This window comes from Plodia interpunctella, chromosome Z, assembly GCF_027563975.2.
Source record: "Plodia interpunctella isolate USDA-ARS_2022_Savannah chromosome Z, ilPloInte3.2, whole genome shotgun sequence".
NCBI lineage: Eukaryota > Metazoa > Arthropoda > Insecta > Lepidoptera > Pyralidae > Plodia > Plodia interpunctella.
This window is the reverse complement of record NC_071324.2, coordinates 5,180,226-5,201,665: the sequence shown is the minus strand read 5'-3', so window position 1 is coordinate 5,201,665 and position 21,440 is coordinate 5,180,226. Positions and strand designations below refer to the sequence as shown.

The following is a 21,440-nucleotide window of genomic DNA, read 5'->3' as shown; positions in this document are numbered from 1 at the left end:
AGTTTCTATGCATTTAAAACATGGGTTATCTGTGATTTCTTGCTCATTGTGATTTTTCTTTCTTATTACATTGTTATAATAAATAAATGTAAGTATTTAATATTTATAAACGATAGTTTTATTAAAATGTTCTGAATAGGATAACTATGAAATCGGTTCACGAAGGCACATCTCCTTCAGTAAGAAATGTTATATATAATCCTTATCCTTTTGTATATTATAATATACAGTCCTCTAACGCGTCTGTCTGTTCGCGATAAACTCTAAAACTACTGCACGAATTTCCATGCGGTTTTCACCAACAGTGATTCCTGAAAAAGGTTTAGGGCTATAATTTACGTCGGGCCGCTAGTGTAAAGTAAAACACGATAATTATTTGAAAGTTTATTGAATATACATTAATAAAAACCACGTCAATACACATACATACAAGTTAATGGAAAATTGTGATCCACACAAAAAATAATTGTGCCACTCTCAGTGCATCAATTTCATACCATTCTAGTATTAGCTAAATGTACACCAGCATTTACATACATTGCAATATATTCAATTGCGTTTAAATTTATTCACGGCATTATGTGTACATTAGTAACATACCGATCTGACTAATGATTGTAGGTACCTTAGTTCCGCTTGCATCCAAATATGACTGTTTACTAAATAATATAATAGTATATACTCTACATTCCAAGGTACTTTGATTCAGAATTAATCGTCTCATTTGTTACTTTTACTTTCTATGTTAATCACACAAATCTTAAACTTTGGCTAACAAACCGTTAAAAACCTATAATCACGTTTAGATTGTAAAATGTTCGTAAAACATTTGTTTAACGCAGACATAAAGCAGAACTTAATTCCACTCAATGACCAATTCGATCGGCCATAAATATTAAATTTATGACAGGAAAGTAAAAATCAAGTTATTCGAAAGTGAATTTGTGCATTGTACCAAGTATACACATACAATAAAAATAAAGAAAAAAAAAATCATGCATTATGTTTGCAATACAATCACTTAAAACTAATATAACTATTTCAAAAAAAATAATAAAAATATACATAAATCTAATTTGAATATGGCACCGGAGGCCTTAATAAAATGAGGTAAGAAAACAAACTCGTTTCACTTACGGTATAGTTTGATAGGTAAATATCTTTAAATAACTTTGGTATGTACTTTTGTAAAAATAATATCTTAGTTTACCTTTAATAAATTGTTTTACATATAATAATCTGTAAAATATCGCGGCGAAAGAGAACCGCCTCATTTTTTTCGAAGCCATGAAAATACAATTTGATTTCTATGACAGTAGACTGTAGCCCGAAGTACATGGTAATTGGTATTTGCTTACGAAGACGAACGATATATCGACGGTTTAGTGGACTTTGCATCTGAAAATGAATCCCTTAAAAAAGTGTCTTATCTCGAGTAAACTTAAGGCGGTATTTTAATTGTAATTTTATTACTGAAGTGTTCAGTCCAGTATATCATCAAGATATATTCCAAGCAAAAGTAGTCACCATAACACATTGCGTGCTTCGTATATACATCGACTTTTTTATAATAGTACATTATTTGTTGATATACGATAATAAACATTTTCAGTGCCATGATCACTCCAAAATCAACGTTCATTCTCTCGATCCCGCTCATCCTGTCATCAGAGATCAAGCTGTATTTCACAACTGTAACCACAAATTGAAGAAACAACGTTTTTGAAGAGATTCCAACAGTTTGCCACTTATCTTGCTCACTGTCAACACTATTTACTTTATGCCATTCAAAGGTTGGGTTTTTACAGATTGTTCTTACAAAAAAAAAATCTTATCAATCTTATTAAAATAATATACAAAAAAATGCTACAATCAAATTGTAATGTCATTTCGTACAAACGAAACAAATTTACTTATTATTAAATAAAATTAAAAACACAACGAGGTTTTGCAAACATAAGATTTACATAAGATCAGTTTAGTTTGATGGTAACGTAGAGAGACCAACACTGAAGGTCAAGCTTGATTTGCCATCATGTTGCAGCAGACATCAAAACACGAGTACTACAATACAACCATAGAACCATCTTTTTAAAAGGTATTTTTTAGTCTACGAACGTACTAATTTACAAATATATTAAAATTTCTAAACTGCACTTTTTGAACACCAAATAGTTTATTTATACCCTAACGACAGTTTAGCTAAATAAAAAAATATAGGTATTATTTATGTTTGTATAACAGTCATTAAATTTGTAACCATCTACACAGGGGGAAAAATGTAGGCAATTGGTCGAAAATTGTTTTACTTTAATTAATAAACGTACACTAGAACAACTCTCGTACATTGTTTAGTCGAAACTACAGAGATCTATTGGCACGTGCCACTTCTCACTTCCAGTAAATCAGTTTTTCCGTTCAGTTTAATCCGATAAAAAGCAGTCAATACATTAATCGAAGTCGCGATAATACAAACGTTTAATAACCCATTTTTCAGGCTAAATAAATGTCATTCATATCATGTTAATAAATCACTAAAAGTTATTAAATCACGCTGTGATACATAATCAATTTAGCACTATTTCATACATAATAAAATATCGTCTTGTTGATTGAGGCCATATTATATATAGACAAATACTGGTGACATAAACATTGGCTGTTTGTGATTGCCAACACTCGCCATACATTTATGAAAAGGATTTAAAGAAAATAAAAATTACACAAGATGTCATCATTTTTCACCTACTTTGACAAGTAGATACAAATGATGTCATTTCATGTGGTCAAATGTTTGCAAATAATAAACGACGCAATAGTATAGATACTAATTTGGTAGAGCGGTGTAAAGAGATAAAAGATACTATTGTGATTGAAAGAACTATACTTTTTTATATTTTTATCGAATTTCTCAAGCTGCGAGTGTTCATTATGTTTGAGTTTACTAGCCAAAACGACTTTCTTATTCCTATGCAATATTTTTCCCTATTATCTTAGTAGAACCAATCGCCACCTATGCTATTCTATAAATAGTCAACATAGCAAACTGTGACTACAGTTTATTATATTGTCTATTTTTAGTTACATATTTACGAAAATATTTATATTGAAAAATAGAACTTCGTGTAATACTGCTTCATAGTTCGTAGAAACTGATAGTTTTCGTGGTAGGTAAATATGGTTAATTGTAGCTTGAAATATTTCAATGGGGATTTCTAAAAGTACGGTTCTCCGACAATTGCTTCATCTACGAACGATTCGCCGACAGAATGTCTCCTCTATTCTGTAGGCGACTCGTTCGTAGATGAAGGGTTCTGTCGTTCAAACGCCCAATGTCGAAACATTCTGTCGACGAAACGTTCGTAGACAAAGCAATTGTCGGAGATCCGTTTCAGACTCCATCACTCACCTACTCAAAATCTAGCGGATACATAGAAAATGTTTGTACGGTGCGCCGAGCTTCTACTTCGAGTTACATGGCACGAAAATCCTGAAAAAGAAAGAAGTATTACAATTTTAAAGCCAATAATAGCACTTAGTTTATGCAGGTGTCGGTTTCTCATAATATGTTTTATTAGCGCACCGTTTTATTATTATACACGTCACATTAATTAAATGGTTATTGTAAGTAAGCGTAACTCAATTGATTACTGCCTGAATGAATACGTTCGCGTTGTGATTTTTCTATTCTACTTGTTGGATCGATTCGTCTCACTTGCTGTGGGTAATCGATTTGGTTTCTCAGGTTGATATGCTCAGGAGTCATAAAATTCCAATCTAATAAACGAGTAAATCTTTATTAAACGATTTCATGTACTTGCGTAATCTGATGATGTTTTCGTGACAATGTTTTGTATAATATGTAAGAAATTGTTACTTTATTATTATTGTTCGCACACACGGATAACACATACCGCAAACGTTTCGGACAAAGTAGATTTCGATTATGCAATAATGGGAAACAGATTGACTGAATACCTACCATCTTTTTGTGTAGTCTCATTAGTTTAGTACCGCTGTGTGATATGGACAGACATTACTTTTATTTTTTTATTACGAATGTATAAGGATTCTGTTGTTGCCATTGGCTATGAAACTTATGCGTGTCCTCTATTATTAAACAACATACGATAGCGTAGAATCTAGATAATGCTTTTATTATCGGATAGCCGGCTAACGATCATTAGGTGGAAAGTTGAATATAACAACTAACATGATTGCCGAATTGATATTATTGTGTAGACGGAATTTTACAGTGTGGTGAGCCATTCCTTCTAACTAGACTAATTTATCGTCCAACCCCACAGGAAGCAACGGTTTATGTATGATTTATGAATGATTTCCAAGCATCATCATTGTCTTACCGCTACCGCATCGACCGCAGTGGATCCAACATGTTTCATGGTTGAACAACGGCAACGTCGAAAACTATATACTATATGTATTATAAACAACGTTAGTTTTTATAGGTTTATCTCGTGATTATATAAAGAAATACATATTTTTTAGCGTTTCAATGCGTTATAATATAAATAACTCAATATGCGTCGCGTGCAAAAGCGTGACCAGACGCAAGTCAAGAAAAAAATTGAAAAATCATTTTAAAAATCTATATGACAAAACTAGTTAAATACGATAATATGACCATCAAATAAGTATTCGATACAAGCTTAGCGCTTAATACGGGCCGTATGATATATTAAGCAGTATTCATCTGAAGAGCTGAGCGCAACAACAACATTTCAGTGACGTATGACGCCCGGCGCGGATTTCATACCTTATGGTTTTCATTTATGCTTCGTAGCGACACAGCCGTGAAAACTAGCGGCAACTCGCAGGGAGCAGTATAATGCTTAATCCAGTGCTTACCGAAGCATTTTTGTAGTTTATCTAGGGCTCCTCCCCAGTTATCGGGCCTTCCTCGCAGACTCGGGGCGGGCCGTCGGCGTCGGCAGCGACGGCGGCTCGGCCGCCACCTGCCACCACCACCCCGGTTCAAGTTAGTACATAAGCAAAGCGGTGCAAACACGAACAGTAACAAAGATTAGTAAAGAGCTACATAGAATATGAAAGAGAAGTATAAACAGTAACAAACATAGATTATCAAACAGATGCATAGAAAATGATTTTAGACGAATGATGAAAAATAATTCGTAATGCGAATTCGCACTTCGATATCGTAAATATGCCTATTAGTGAGTTTAATGTTGTCGGATTTATATTTTTTAGATTATGTAGATGATTTAAACGCAGCCAAACGTTTCGCCAGTTTTTATTTGTAATGTTCCTAGTAAAAATTGGTATTGGAACTCAGATTTTTCAGACATTTCTTTATATATTATAACGTCGTCGCGACTTCTCCCGAAGGTTGTAGTTGGATATCAGTGGCTGTTCTTCGGAGAAACCTCAAATTGAGGTTTAAGAATATTTAAAAGTGAATCCAGCACTCTACTTCTGCCTATTTCGCTCCAACTGGAAAGCATCACATAAACAACTTTAGATACAAAAATAGCTTTTTACTTTTTTAGATTCATAAAAAATCACAACTTGATAATTGGAAAGCAAAACTTTAATTATCCAATGTTTTAATCAACCAATCATATGAGTGAAGCTGTGAAATTAATTAACTTTTTTAATAACTTTATGATTAGAGTGGTTTATGGTGGTCAAAACGTACTATGTACGAGCTGTTATTTCAGGATGTTATATTAGGAGACACATACATACAGTTATGACCACATACATTCTTTCCTTAAGTTGATATTAGGCAATTATTTCCTTATTTCCCTATTACACATATATTCAATGAATTATTTCAAAATTACAAAATATATAGATTAAGTCATAAATTTAATAAGATATCAATATTGTTATATAAACTTGTAAATATATGCACTACGACCTTTGCCAAAAATTATCAGGATATATACATATACCGTTAAATAGCATGTACGTACGTACATGTTAACATGTAGGATAGATAACGGAGAGCAAAGCTGTGACCTCGAGACTATAGATAAAGATATAAAGGCTATTTTTAAATTATTCTCACCAATCACGTTTCGCTTCACTAGAAGCTTCCACGAATACATAAACATTGACTGCAATGATAATAAGGAAAACGTAACATTATACATGAAGCTATTGTTTAGGTAAGTTAATTACCACGTCTACTTCCACGAGTATAGTTACACAGGTACAGTCTAGCCAGCCATTAAAATAGTGATTGGAAAATTATTGCTTTAGTGTCGTTTTGATGTATCTCAAATTGAAGCTATGTTGATGTATTACACTGATATAAAAAATACTAATCGAGAGGCAACTTTGATTTACTTATTGATTAAAAGGTCAATCAATCGAACAAACAAAATCGTAACTTAAACAGCCAGAGTGCTTATTGTTTCTTCGGAAACAATAATTGTGAGCTTTACCCATGGGTTCATATTATTTATAGGATATCCAGAGTACCAAGATCATTTGGTAATGAACTGCATTTCTAGAATTATTTATGTCAATGTTTAGTGTTCCAGTTGTTCCACCCAGCTGGCATATAGATATTGGAAAAAAGCCTTCGTTATCTTCATCTAGAAACATGAACAGAACACTGTGACTCGTGTCCATTTTTCACGAAGTAACTAATATAAAATAAAACATATATTTACAATGCGTCTTATCTATTCGGCGTTTCATGTAAGAAGTTAAGTGCGCGTTAAGAATAGTGCACTTCGAGAAATAAATGCACCAGTTGATATGATAAAATTAATAAAAATTAAAATACGAAAGATTAAAAATATTTTTTCGATTCATTTTCTAATTAAACATAAGGTACTCTTACCATATATTGTAGTAATAATAATAATTCGCAGACACATGTATTGTTTTGGGTCATCATGTTCGTTTCATCGAAATAATTAATACATGCCTGAAACGCCTAAAACATTATTACTCAGTTGGTCAAAACCTCCCATGTTACATGCGCCCACGATATATCTCATTTAATATAGATATTCAGTAAGATTGAAGATTGCCTAATTTATTTGATTGTGAACGGACAAAGATAGAAGTGACTTACCTAGTCACATCCTATAAACGACTTGTATGTTGTTTTGTATTTAGATAGACTTTTACTATGAAAGAATTTCCATGTAATTTATATTTATTATCCTTTTTTACATTTTTTCCTTAGTCAGAATATGTTTAATTCCTCAAATATTATACTATTTACGTACCATACATCATATTCCATCATATTAACATTATTTCAACACTTGTACGTTAGTCTCCTATCTAGTCCTAATGTTTGCTGTTGTTTGTTTCTGTTTCCGTACATATTAATTTGTTTATTTTGCCACCTTACCTACTTTTTTTATTTGGTTTGTAAATCACCGGCTTGGCTCGATACCATGGCACCATGCTGAGCTGGTCGCCATTTCGGTTGACATATTGTATTCGATCTATATTCGATACTCTTTTGTACTTTACCTTTCAGTGTTAATGTTTAATGTTTGGATTTTATGTGTTTGCCGAATAAATGATTTCTTTCTTTCTTTATTCCATGTCGTAACAACACCATACATTATTATCAAACGAAGCTGGGTCGACCAGTTTGTGTTATTTGTGTAACAATATACAGTGTGTGAGAATCATTATGTGTATAAAACAATTGTTATAATTGTTACGCGGAAACAAAAGTTATTCTGATATGTATACATAAGCTGGGAAGAAAACGTTTGATGTAACGTTTTGTTGACGTCGCCTTAAGATGTTTAGACTGATTGGAAATTCTTTTGCACTATGCCAATGAGATTTTTAAATAAGATAGGCACTGAAAATACTACTGACGCGATGCAAATTTGGGCGAATAAGTAAGTTCTGCTTACTGTGTCATAATATGCCCTTTTCGTTAAAAGTACTTGTGAATTTAAATTCGAACTAAAATTTCACATTTTAGTTACAAGTCAATATTGCACGCGGTTCCACCCACCCGCGTTATAAAATTGTTCAATCATTTTCTACTTTCTAACAATTAATCGTCACATAAAAACATTATTTCTGTGCCTACCTCGTTTTGACGTGAAAAGACAAACATATGTCCATAGACTTCCAAGTTATACAGAAATACCAAAATATTGAGCTACCCTTTATGTATGAAATGTCGAGTTAGTTTACAAAAATGACATAAAACGGAGCGAGCGAAATGAACGAAGCTTCTGACAGTATCAACAAAAACCAGAAAATCAGGATGGGTGTCAACAAAAGCTAGGATAGGTTAGTGTGCGGTGAGCCCCGCAAGGGTCGGGGACGGAAGACCCTGCAAGTAAAAAAACTTACAGGATAGACTGCTATGACCACATAGGAGTTATGACCACATACATTCTTTCCTTAAGTTTGACATTAGGTAATTATTTCCTTGCAGGGGTCTGAAAACGATACTAAAGTGTATACAAGCTTTGGGATAAACACTTTTTTATCGTCATATGAAACATATTAATAAATGTATTCAGATTACGTGTTATTATTGAGATTAATGACTAATTTGGGACTAAAATTAGTATTAACAAAAATGTATGAAAAAAGGTTGTGCTAGAAGTATATGTGTGCAACAATCTAAAATTAGGAATACAAAAAATATGGAGCCAAAGAAGTTATCATAATGGGAACTAAACAAATTAACATCAAATAAGAATAGGTTAAGACATTCTGCAAGTGATAATTACTATGCAGTTAGTTTCATCATTCCTTGGCTGAATAGGGAATATTACCGAAATGTTTTCACGCCGGAGTGCAGTACTAGTGCATTTGGTGTTGACAGCGTATTTTGATATTGACAGTGACAGTGTTCCACAAGACATTGTTGTGGGACACTGTCTTGAGACTTGTACACCAATACAGGTATACAAACGTATATCGAAGGAGCCTGCTGGTGCCACCCTCAGATCTTTGCGTAATATTCCCTATTGGTAGGCCGCAAATGTGTTAGTGCACTAGTCCTTACACTAATACGTACACATTGACCGTTAGTTCCTCATAAGATTGCTTCCTTCGAGTCGTGTTTTCCACAGGTATAATCGGTTGATTCAGTATTTATTTATTATATAATTATATTCCTATTTGATTTCTGTATATTACTTTTACTTATTTGAACATGTAACATTGCACAAGGCTATAACTAAAGAGCACAAGGCAAAAAGGCACAAGACTATAGAAGTAGCTTAAGACGTTTCACTAGTTCACTTTTATACATTACTTACATATACTAGTACATTTTTATAAGCTGGATGCGTGGATTATCCGTGGGATTTCCCACCATTTTCAAGAATTAGTTTCGCATGTATAATATTAGTTCGTAAGCGACCACCTTCAATAAAGTACCTTATCTCGAAACACACGTTACAATGTTCAAATGTGTGAATTCATGTATGAGCAGACAATTAAATAATAAATAAATAACGAGTAGAAACTGGAAAAAAAAATGTTTTTATTATAGAAAATACCTTGGAGATGTCGACGCCGGTGACTCCCTTGACCAGCTCGGGTATGTTCTGCACGATGCTGAGCACTTCGCCGGTCAGCTTCGCGGCGCCGACCTCGCCGCCGCCGCACGACACCATCGTCACCTTGCGCGCCTGCGACAGTGGCGCCGCCACTTCCGCAGCCACCTGATCCAGGACATACGCTTTGATACAGAAGGCAGTTATAAGTTTAATGTGTATGTATATCTGTATGTCTCTCCGTGGTCAGCCAAATGGGCGAAGAGATTCTAATCTATTAATTTTCTTATTTCAAAGAGAATTTCGAGTGTTCTTAGCTGCGGTTGCACAACGTATGTTCAGGCGTCTGAAAACCATCAGTTCTTTTCTTGTGAATGAGAGGATGCCGAAAGTGTGAACTGGTGTAGGCAAAGGTAAAATTTAGGTAAGCAAACACAAAGATACGAGTTTTCTCTCTTGTCTTTCATAATTTGTAAATATGTGATGTGTAGATATTTGTTATTTTAAAAGAATTTTGACACACGAATCGAAATTTTCTTTTGTCATATCTTTAAAAGTGTCTCGTGTTCTAATAATATAATAAAGTCATCTACCCTCTATTGTAATGATCGAAAGTAAATTCACGACTTAATTATTAACTAGTAGTAAAATGCAAGGAAGTCGTACCTTAGGCAAGGTCTCCAACATCATGTCGACCATGGCCGCAGAGCCGTACTCCTTCCAGGCCTCTGCCTTCTTGGCCATCTGCTCGGCATCAGCGGCCGCCTTCGCCTTGATCGCGTACGCCTCCGCCTGTTCAGTAATCACAGCTTAAAATGTATTGCTAATAAAAGACCCAGTACTTAATTAGAATAGCTAGATCGTCTCCAGTTGAGAAGTTTTTATTTTGTCAATAAAGTATTTTGTTCATAGTTTCGATTTTTCTGAAGAGAGAGAAAACCTAGTTATTGTTATTAAGTACAGGGTCCAAAAAGTACATAAACACGTATTTATACAAAATTAATGAGCTAAAATAAGGTAAAAGTTAAAATTTATAACAATATGATTATCTGTCCAGCTAAAAATACGGATGCGTATTAATGGGGTACTCTACCCCTGAGTTAATCCGAAACGAGTGTAATAAGCTCACCTCCCCGCGAACTTTGACGGCCTCGGCCTCGGCTTCCGCCTCGAGCACCGTTTTCAGTTTGTGCGCCTCCGCCAACTTCTCCAACTTGAATTTTTCCGCTTCTGCAGGTCTGTGAGGAAAAAATACAATAACATTGCAATAACTTTGGACCTCGCTGAAATGTCCATTTCACCTTGCGTACCCCGCTGTTTCAGTACGGTTATGCATGATTTCACAATTAACTTATTTAGCAGACTTATATGATAATCTAAATGAGATGGGCGTCGTCAAGGATGACACAAGGTCAAATGTCAAAAGGTCTGAAAACTTTCATATTATAAACATTATACGCCTAAACATTCGTGGGAAACCACATGAAAATCCATGTAGTCGTTTTTTTAGTTGTTGTTGTAATCCATGTAGACGTGGCAGAGGGCTTTGTTTTATTACATTTAAGGATAGATTACCTGCGCACGGTGGAGTCAAGTTCCTTCTCTCGTCGCTGTACCTCCCACTTCTGAACAGCGATCTCTTGCGTGCGCTCGACCACAGCGATTTGCATCTGCTCCTCCTTTATGCGCTGCTTGGTCTTTGCCGCTTGCAATTCGTACGCCATTTCCGCTTCCGCCTTACAAACAATACATAAAGCCGAATTTTTATTACGATATTAAAGCTTGGACATAGTTTTTGTGATTGTGATGTATTCACTGACTTCACGATTAAGCTTGACGTTTACAAGTGAAATAGCTAAATTATAAGTCGTGTATCCGGAATGATATTATTTTAATCTACAAACATGCCTGTTCGCCTTTGTGTTCCGACAGGGTTAGCTAGTGAGATAATTTTAGTCGTCCAACTGCACAGTGAAGTATAAAAATAACTAAATAAAGCCATTGAACAAAATTAGACAATTTGATGAAACAACAATTCTTAATTAATTCTTCAAAGTAACAATCGGGGCAGTTTTAATAAAATAACAGTAAGAACGAAGAATATGAGATTACCTTCTTAGTCTGAACTTCGACATCGTACGCGGCTTTCTTCAGCTCGAAGTCCCTCTGCGCCTTGGCTATCTCGGTGTCGTTGAGGAAGCGCGCGGCCATGCGTTGTTCCTCCGCCATGGCCTCCTTGATCCGCGCTTCCGCGTGAGCCTCTGCTTCGCCGATGCGGGCGTCTCGCTTTACCTCTGCTGTGCGGGCCATACCCAAAGCTTTCAAGTAGCCCTATAGATGCAAAGGCATTATTTCAATAAACGGTTTATTAATATTATTTCTTTTTTAAAATTATCCAGTGGGGTTGGCAACGGGCTGCCCTCGAGCGATTTGTAGGAAAAAGGCTCAACAGTAGGACACATACTGCTGAGAGTAAATGCCAAAAGCAACTCATTTTGACAGTATAGGTTTCTACAATGTCGGATAGTTCGTTCAATTGACGATAAGGATGAAAAAGAATCGGTTATATTGACGTGTATACTGTGAAAACCGTAAGTAAAAAGAAGATACTATCTCCTGGGAAAAGAAAAACCTTACGATTTTTTTACAATATGTTCATCGAATGTTAGGTACTACGAACCAAGGTTGGTAGTAATGTCGAGTCCCTGGTTCCATTGAGTCTGTACTGTAGTTTACAAACATGGTGTAAAAAATGACCAAAATCAAACACACGCAATATACAGTACTTCATGAGATTTTTATCGTTAACGACATAAAATTTAATCACAAAAATAATTATTCAAATATCAAAATGCACACGGAAAATCAAACTAACTAAAATTTAAATAATTGATTTAAGCCGTAGACTTTATTAGATAAACGAGAATGGCAAAACTCAATTCAACATTAAAAGCAAAGTTATGTGTATGCAACACATAAAAAGTTTAATATTATAATTTTGTATGGCAAAATTATATAATGATATAAAATATTTTATATTCGTAAAGGAAAATTAAAAAGCTTTTTCCACTTCTGTCAAGTCGACATACCTCATACTGTCATACACGAAGAAATATGCATTTTAGTAAGTAGGTAGTAAAATAGGTAGTAGTTTTGCTTATACGATTACAAATGATTCCGTTTCATTTTAACGGTGGCCTCCGCTCCGGCCTCAGCTCCGACCTCAGCTCGTACCTTTTATTTTATTATTTAAATATTTTATTTATAAAGCGATTTATAGAAACGTATTTTATACTTTAGGTCGGTTACATCCAAACAAAATGTCTATTACGACCATGAGAAGTGAAATAAAACTTTGTGAAAATAGCTCACAATGGCTATTTCGAAAATGTGCTTCGTGATAAAGTAGGGTCGATACGGAGAAGTTTTCTATTTTACTAGAATAAAAAATCGCATGTTACAAAAAACAACTCAAGATAAGATTCCTCTAAAGAGACGATAAATCTTTCATCCGAGCTCACTTCAGGTATAGACCATATAGGTATCCGCGGTCCAGTGCAGCTAAGGTTATTATAGCATATTATTATTATATGGATTGTATTACTTAATATATTTAATATTAAAAAATAAATCACCTCTTCGTCCCTAATATCTTTGAGAGTGTAGGAAACAACAGTTATTCCCATATTGATGAGATCACTCGATGCCACTTCAAACACCTGGAATAATAAAAAAGATAAGAGTAATTACGAGAGTAATTATGTACGCAATAAAAACACGATTCGGGTTTTGTATGGAATTTTTTGTCCATTCCACGCAGTAAACCGTTGAAGAGTTCCCAAGTCTAGAGCCGGTCCTAGAAGCACCATCAGGTCATACTTATAATAAAACATTGTCGTCCAAACTAAACGTGTTTACAACATTTCAATCGATTGAAAACATCTGCTAAAATCAGCTATTGAACTCAGGTTGTTATACAAACCTTTTTAGAGAATATTTTCCTGTCTTTGTAAATTTCTTCGACGGTCATGGAGCCCATAATAGCTCGCTGGTGACCTTCGAGGGTTACCAGGGCTATGTGCTGGATCTCCTGTTCGGATTTGCCCAGGAACTGCTCGCAAGCTGAGAGCAGCATCTCGGCATTCTGCCCTTGTATTTTGACCTGGAATCAAGAAACAACATCGTTTATTTTGATAGTCAGTAGTCAGCCAGAGTGGGTCTATATAGGGTTTTATACAAAGAAAATTCTAGATTTTACTGTATTTTTATAACAAAATACAACTTGTTGTTTTAAATTACTATTTTAGAGCAAGAAATGATGTAAAAATTTATATTAAAGATACTCGTCTTGGATTGTTGTTTCTTATAAGAAACGCCGCAAGATATGAAGTTCGTCAGAATTACAATTTACCAGTGAGTTCTTCTAAGGGGGGATGGGGGTAGCCGTCCTTCCCTTGCTATATAAACTAATTGTATAACAACTTATTGCCGAGCCAACTAAAAGGTAAAAGTCACAATAAAATAAGCGTAATTTTAACACGTTGTTGAAATCAAAGCTGAAAATAATGACCAAAATATAATATTTATGGCAGTCTTAACTAGTTATTACAGCGCAATCTAATAAAAAAAGAAACCTAAAGTATTATTCGATTATACAAATCGATACATATATCGAAAAGAAAACATTAGTTAGAGCTATTTAATTTGTGCAATTATAAATCTATTAAATCTGCTTGGATGTATTTTGTTTATGTCAGCCACTAATCACATTTGCGAAGATAAATATATTAGTCTTTCTATTCTTATAAGGAGATTTTCCACGCGAAAATATAGTGCTACTTCTTGGATGAGAACCCGCATACAATATATATAATAAAACAGTAAAAATGTTTCTGTACATTGCAGATATTAAAAAAAAATTGAGATCGATAGAGAATCACTAATAGAATAAGAATTTTTAAAAAAGTCTGTTTGCACACGCTAATCTCTGGATCTAATGGACGGATTTGAATGAAACTTTTTTTGTTGTGTAGCTATAAAACCTGGTCAACATATAGGGTATAAATGATTTTGAAAACTGGAACACCAGATGGAGTACTATGATGGTACAACTAAACTATAGGAAATATTGAAATGACGCCTTAACAAAAGTTATTCAGCCTGATGAGCATTTTCTGTTGAAATATAAAAATCAAAGATCTGGAACACCTGAAGAAGAGTCACAATAGTTCAGCTAAACTTTTTTTTTGTACAATTAAATTTCTCTAATAATTTTGACTCCTTACCAAAAATTGTTCAGCCACGCGAACGAAGTCGCAGGCATCAGCTAGTATCATAATAAAGTATACTATATAACAACCACTTATCAATTAGAGACTCTTAGGAAGTTTGGAATTCTACATAATCGAAAACTCGTCGGGCCGTATTTTGTGACTTTATGGGCTATACGTCTACCTACACAATATATACGATTTTATGAGTACAAAGACAACCTTAAAGTACTAAGTTAGCTTAGTTAAGTTACCTGTGCAATACCAGTGACAGATATAGGAACGCCCTGGCTTGTGTACACGGTAGGGGATTCCACTTGCAAGGTCATAGTGTTCAGCGATATCCTTTGGACATTCTGGACCGCTGGCCAGACGAACGCCCGCCCGCCTGGTACCAACAGCGGCTTGGAGTAACAGCACCCTAAAAATAGTGTGAGCTATACATATTATTTATATATAATAACCTATATACGTATAAACACATATTTTGGGCTAGCCCCGGATACGCGTTTTGGCGCCAATTCCTTTGTTCGGAAATCTAGAAATTTTGAGCCAGTAAACATAATCTGAAGTGTTTCAAGTTCTCCATGACGCTGAAGATTATGATTTAGTGGGAGACAATGAGAAAAAATTCAAAACAATCACAAAGATTTTTTTAAACTTTTACATATCATGTGACGTCATAATAAACAAAAAAGATGAAGAGAGATTAATGTGACATTTTATTGCCATGTTCATTTAAATACCTTTATGTATTTACAAATATACTAGAGGTTGCCAGGGGCTTTGACCCTTGGGAATTTTGAGATAAAATATATAATAACCTATAGCAATTTCGGATTATGTACCTTTCTAATGGTAAAGGATTTTTGAAATCGGTTCGGTAGTTTCGGAGATTATCCGCCTCAAACATACAAACTCATAAACGCTCACCACTTTCTAATAATATTATAGCGATATAATATGATGAATGAACAAACGTAGTGAGCGGTAATGTGATCATTGCCCACTACATGTATGAAGTAAAATGTTCTATCGACCATAGATTAAATAAATAGTTATTGATCGACCATTCCCAGTAGACTATATCAGTGGATCAAAATATATCATTGATTTATTTTTATACATCAAAAGAAGGCAACTGTTATTATTGCTTCCACTGCAAATCGCTTACGCAAGTAATTCGACGTACATTGCTGAGATATTTCTTGCCTAGATACAAAGCTCACATTAACACTAAACAAATGTACATCGTGAGACTGCGATTATGCCGACCACATGTCGACAATGTATTGCTAATTCTCCCGTTGGGTATAACATTTTACGACGGAATGCGCTGCTAAACTACAACATATAGATTATGTACTAATCTTCGATTTCGCTGTTTCTCAGAACAGTAAATTTATAAATGAAAATATGAATAACATATCAACTGGGGTACAATATTACCTTAGCCCATCCAAAAAAAAAAACGGGTTGCGCACCGGGAGTTGCGGCAGACGTGAAAACAACGTTCTGCATTTATGACATTTTACGAATTTTCGATCAGAGGTTGAAGTGCGAGTTTGCATTGCTCTTCTCACTATCGAATCATTTCGAAGTGAGACGCAACCAAACGACCACATTATGATATGGTTGTCGTTGTCGAATCCACTCGATGGTGAAATGTAAATAGCGAATTCGCACTACGCACACACAACGTGACCTGACGCGATTTATTTCTTACCTATCATAACGAAGTTCACAAAAGCCGCTAAAAAGATTTACTTTAATTTGACTTGAGTTTAATGCACCCTCTTAAGTCATTTCTCTCATTGTCTCCTTCCACCCAAAGGTTGGTTGGAAGAAATTTGTGACCAGTCAGGGTTTGCGGTCATTTATGTTTTAATACCTACCTATAATTCTTCTGTAAATGGTGCAATGAAGTTTTCATCTATTTATCTATATTTATTGCACGAGCAAAGATTTATTTAAAATCTTTTGTCTATACGAGACAGGACTGAATGTCAGCTCGATAAACTTATGAACGTCAACGTTTAACACAAAATGTATAGATTGAATTACTACGCAGCCATGATACAGAACATTGTTTCAGTATACTGAGAGAAATATTAAGAAACTTCATAGTGAAACTCCCTTGTTAGCATAGGCTAACAAGGGTAGTACAGAGTAAACAAATATATTTCGCTTTTCATATGTAACAGCGCACAAGCTTATTGTGTGTATCCAGCCACCGAGCAACTACTATAATATACAAATGTATGCATGCGACTCAGTAACCAGAATCTATTTGTTTTTCCACATACTTGCGTAGTCGACATATTACTGTTTCATAATTGCGATTATAATATAAATTTGGCTACTCTGCTAACGACACATTATGTTTATTATGGCATATGTCACATTTGTATTTCCCCTATGTGATTAAATTTTTTTATGAATAACAGGGATAGTGTTATTATTCTATTATGTTTTTAGATGCTCTTTGCTTTTCATTTCAAAATCTTATGAGTGAAGAATTTTACTATCAGTATAATATGTATATAATAAATCCAACATCAATGTTCCTCTGATCCATCTACAATTTGCAGATGACCTAATTTTGTTCGCTGAATCGCCGAGGGCGCTTTTATAAATGCTGCTCAGCTTTCTCAATGCATCTCTGAATGTGGGTCTTTATATGAAAATGACTAAGACAAGACTATGTCAACACATCTGGTCTCTCAAACACGAGGATTGGTGTTCATGGTGAGAATATAGATGTGGTTTATAAATATCATTATTTATCCTTCGACAAAAATAACTAAGATATAGATCGACGAATACAGCTAGGATAGGCACCATTCCGTGAACAAGATGTTAAAAAATAGAGAAGTATAGTACGTTTAGAGGAAGCTCATTTTATTTCAGAGGATAAAAGTCAAACAAGTTCACCGGTTGTCTCATGATTTTTATACTAATACGTTAAAGTGTTAATTGCTCACAACATGTACAATTAAAAGTGAATGCAATTTTATGGTCTAGCAAGGCCAAAAGCGAGTTACTTACAACCACAACTGAAACCACATCGACTTCAAATAATTTCAAGCTACCAGTATTATACCAAATTTATGGAACCATTCATACATTTAATCACAGTTCTAAGCCATATAACTTGCAATATGTGACTGAGAGTGACAAAGTTTCACTCTCTTTCTCGGCTGCGACGCCTCCAAGTCTGGAGACCATTTGAAAATGATTCGGTGTGCTTTTACATCTTGGTCGCTGGCCTCCTCTTTAAGAATGCAGATGAAGCCTACCAGCTGCCAAAGCTATTTATCTTTTAGTAACTTGTACGAGATCCGCTGGACTCACGGCGCGACGTGTTTCCAAATTAAATGAATTAAGTTCACCTTGATTTGACCTAAGAATGACTAGTTTATAAGTAAATTGCTCGCCGGACCACTTGTGGCATTCCAACAGCGCCATTGACGCCAGACTGTGTAATTGGCTACTTGATATTAAAATAAAATGCATAAAGATGTTTTAATTATTAAACATGATAATTGTTTTTTTCTATTAAAATGAAATCCTGCATGCTCCCTTGCACATATAACAATAGTTATATGAAGACATAGAACCAATGATATTTGACATGTCGTCTAATTTGATATGTGCACTAATATCAAATTTCAACTTCACATGTACACACAACTAGTAGTTTCAGCTTTCATTATGCCAAGTTGATATCTGAATCACAGGCACAGCATTCATTTGCACCTAATATCTTTGTATGTGTCATTACTTGCTAGTGATAAAAATATTTGCCTGATAAAAGATATAAATATTGATATTTATTACTCATTCACAAACAATAGTAGAATTTATAAAAATTTCACAATGTAAACTCAACAATTTCTATTAACCTATTTAGGGCTGAAATTAAAGACGAAAATCACATAGTTTATTGAATGTCATATAAGAACTTTGTTAAATAGTCTTGCTAGTGTGTACCATCATTAAAATATTAAAGAATAGACTTCGCTTAAGCTTTAACCAAAGAACTGGAAAAATAAAGACAATGTACAAAATTATGTTTACTTACCCCTCTGTTAAGTTAAAAAAAGACAGATTCCAAAAAATAATTAATTTGAACAAGTTAGACAAGTACTTTTTACACTTTTTCTGTGCAAATTAAAGTTATAGAAAGACGAAACAAGAATAATAATATACAATTAAGTCTAGAAAGTAAAATAAAATGTCTTGAAACCCAGTGTCCATGTAAAAATAAACTTGAAATTTTGAAAATCTGACTGATTTTATGACTGGCTTGCTTGATATTAACCTTCAGACCAGACATAAACATTTGTATGTATGCACTGGCTATGCACCCTAAGTCAAATGAAGTAATGTCTAAAACAGTTTAATTTGGAAAAATTATTCACATGCTCTGAACTAATAATCCCCACTTTAGTCTTTGTGATATAGGGTGGGCTGAAGAAAATGATAACCCATACTGGAAAAGGATTTTAATCAAATGATAACTTTGATTTCAGAGTCAGGAGGTTTAGTTAGTTCACAAAGTGAGCAATCCCTTTCACATTGAAAGTGCATTTATAAAAATGTGAGCAAGTTTGGCAAGAGAGTGGACTATAAACAAAAGAGCTTTTAAGAATAACTCATGTACCTATATTACTTATAGTGTTTCAAAGCAACCCATAACTAAATTGTAAATACATACTCAGCTGGGTATAACACTTAACACATTTTTTTATTTCGCAGGCTGTTGTCACCCATAGTCAAATATATTTTTATACAATCCAGTCTCTTTCCAACACTCTATTCATGAAAAAATAATAACAGCAAGAACCAATGTATTGAGGTGAACTCATTGTATATATTGACGGGTGTTCACCCATATAGAATGAATTTGTTTATGTCATAGGTTATTATTACTTGTCTACAAATTTCCCATCCCTGAACTCATAAAATAACTATGTAATCAGTTTAGCATTACAAAGTTTAAAATGCAATGGTGTGAGAAAAATCAAAGACCTACCTACCCAGTTAGGTACGTTCGCTCAGCTAATTCAAGTATACACAATAACACCAAAAAAAATATTGAAATTCGCAAAGGACCCACAAAATAGATGTATAACTTAAAAAATTACGATAGGTACATTCATCAAAATGATAAATAATTGAGTAGGTACCGCGAAGGCGAGTTAAATTAATAGGGCAGAAATTACTCACCAGACACAACGAGCGCCTCATTCGGACCGCAAGTAACGAAACCCCAAACCATTTTTAAAGTTAACAAAATATAAAAAATTATATCTACCTATTTACTAAAATAAAATTTGTTAGAAAATTTGATTGATGTCAAAACACAAATCGACTTCATGTAAATGAAGAAAGAGGGGGGGAGGGAGAAGTCAAGCAAAACCAAGCAAAACGCTGCCTCACCGCCCGTTGCCACAAAGTTGCCACTACAAAAATGTGGCAAGCTGGCCGGTACGGTGCCACTCTGAGAAAGAAAGAATAAAAGAAAGAAATCTATCTGACTCCAAATGGGCCGTAAAACAAAACGAAGCCAAGCTACATAAAATATAAAATCATTGTGTGTGAGCCCATCAAGAGCGACGCCGCGCGCCGGTGCCCGCTAGGTGTTTTTTATTCCGTTCGTAATAGGACATATTACGCAAAGCTTAGCGCAGATGGCGCTACTGATACAACTAAGGTAAACAAACATTGCCAATGCAGGCAAAAAGCGCCAATTTTCAATATCATTAAAGATTACGACTAATCGCAATCGTAGCGCGAGTTTAAAGGAAAAGAGAAGGATTTAGTGGATTATTGAATGGGCTTCAGACACACACAAAGTGTTAATATAAGACATATTTGCTAAAAGATTCAAATCCATTGTAAAACCCAATACCTTTATTGTAATTATTAAATACTATTGATATTACATTGCACTTTTTGTGGAATTGGGATATGTATATTATTATTATTTATTTAAAGAAAAAACGTTTATTTACCACAATAAAAGACATGACATATATAACACTGGACATATAATAGTAGATATAAAAATATTGTACTAAAATGGTCTTCGCTCAGCATGATGTAATGGTGTGAGCCAAGACGCTGGTCTTCCGCGAATGCCATAAAAGGAGACACAGAATAAAATAATAATAAAACGTTAGAAGCACAAGTGCAAAGCACGATGGCTGTAATTATAACAATAAATGGGTTGAAATGAATAGTAAATGCGTGTAATTTTTTTTATAATGCTGCAACTTTAAGACTAAGATTTATTTATTAAGGTTTACCAACATTTGTTTACATCTATGCTTAATTTTAGATTTCGCAGTAATACTGTTATATTTTCTATTGATTTATTTTCCCAGTTCTAAAGAATGATGAGTTCTGTAACGAAAAAGAATAAAACTTGCCTGAGCTGAGTGAGATTTGAAAACACATTCGTCGATACAAATACGTGGTTATGCCAATGGTACAGCTTGACCATATAGAGTAGGAAGTGGAACTAAACATTTTCAAAAAAAAATTGTTGCCATACTTCATCATTTTACGTCAAAAATGAGAAAGCTACCATGGATTTAATAAGTACTTCATTAGGAGTACCTACCAATTCCAGGAAGGCTACAAAGAATCAAGCGCCGTCATTTTTTGTCAA

At 34.3% G+C, this 21,440-nt stretch overlaps 1 protein-coding gene across 6 annotated transcripts; it reads right to left on the bottom strand.

Moving 5' to 3' along the window:
• Window positions 1-371: 371 nt before the first annotated feature.
• On the bottom strand, window positions 372-21,269 carry Flo1 (Flotillin 1). 6 transcript variants are annotated; one of them, XR_008406275.2, is made up of 12 exons: window positions 19,994-20,171; window positions 15,016-15,182; window positions 13,474-13,653; window positions 13,127-13,210; window positions 11,604-11,822; window positions 11,067-11,227; window positions 10,621-10,729; window positions 10,158-10,283; window positions 9,495-9,659; window positions 4,870-4,976; window positions 3,410-3,490; window positions 372-2,064 (listed from the first exon to the last, which is right to left on the bottom strand). XR_008406275.2 is itself a non-coding variant. In XM_064437048.1 (11 exons), exons 1-10 carry the CDS (start codon window positions 21,224-21,226, stop codon window positions 4,908-4,910), a joined length of 1,308 nt encoding a protein of 435 aa, XP_064293118.1. In that variant the 5' UTR covers window positions 21,227-21,269; the 3' UTR covers window positions 372-3,490; window positions 4,870-4,907. The 6 variants fall into 6 exon arrangements, 4 of the variants coding, with proteins under 4 accessions (XP_064293118.1, XP_053624765.1, XP_053624767.1 ...); XR_008406276.2 differs by lacking the exon at window positions 4,870-4,976 and having other exon boundaries at window positions 19,994-20,169; XM_064437048.1 differs by lacking the exon at window positions 19,994-20,171 and adding an exon at window positions 21,199-21,269 and having other exon boundaries at window positions 372-3,490.
• Between the last annotated feature and the right edge of the window lie 171 nt (window positions 21,270-21,440).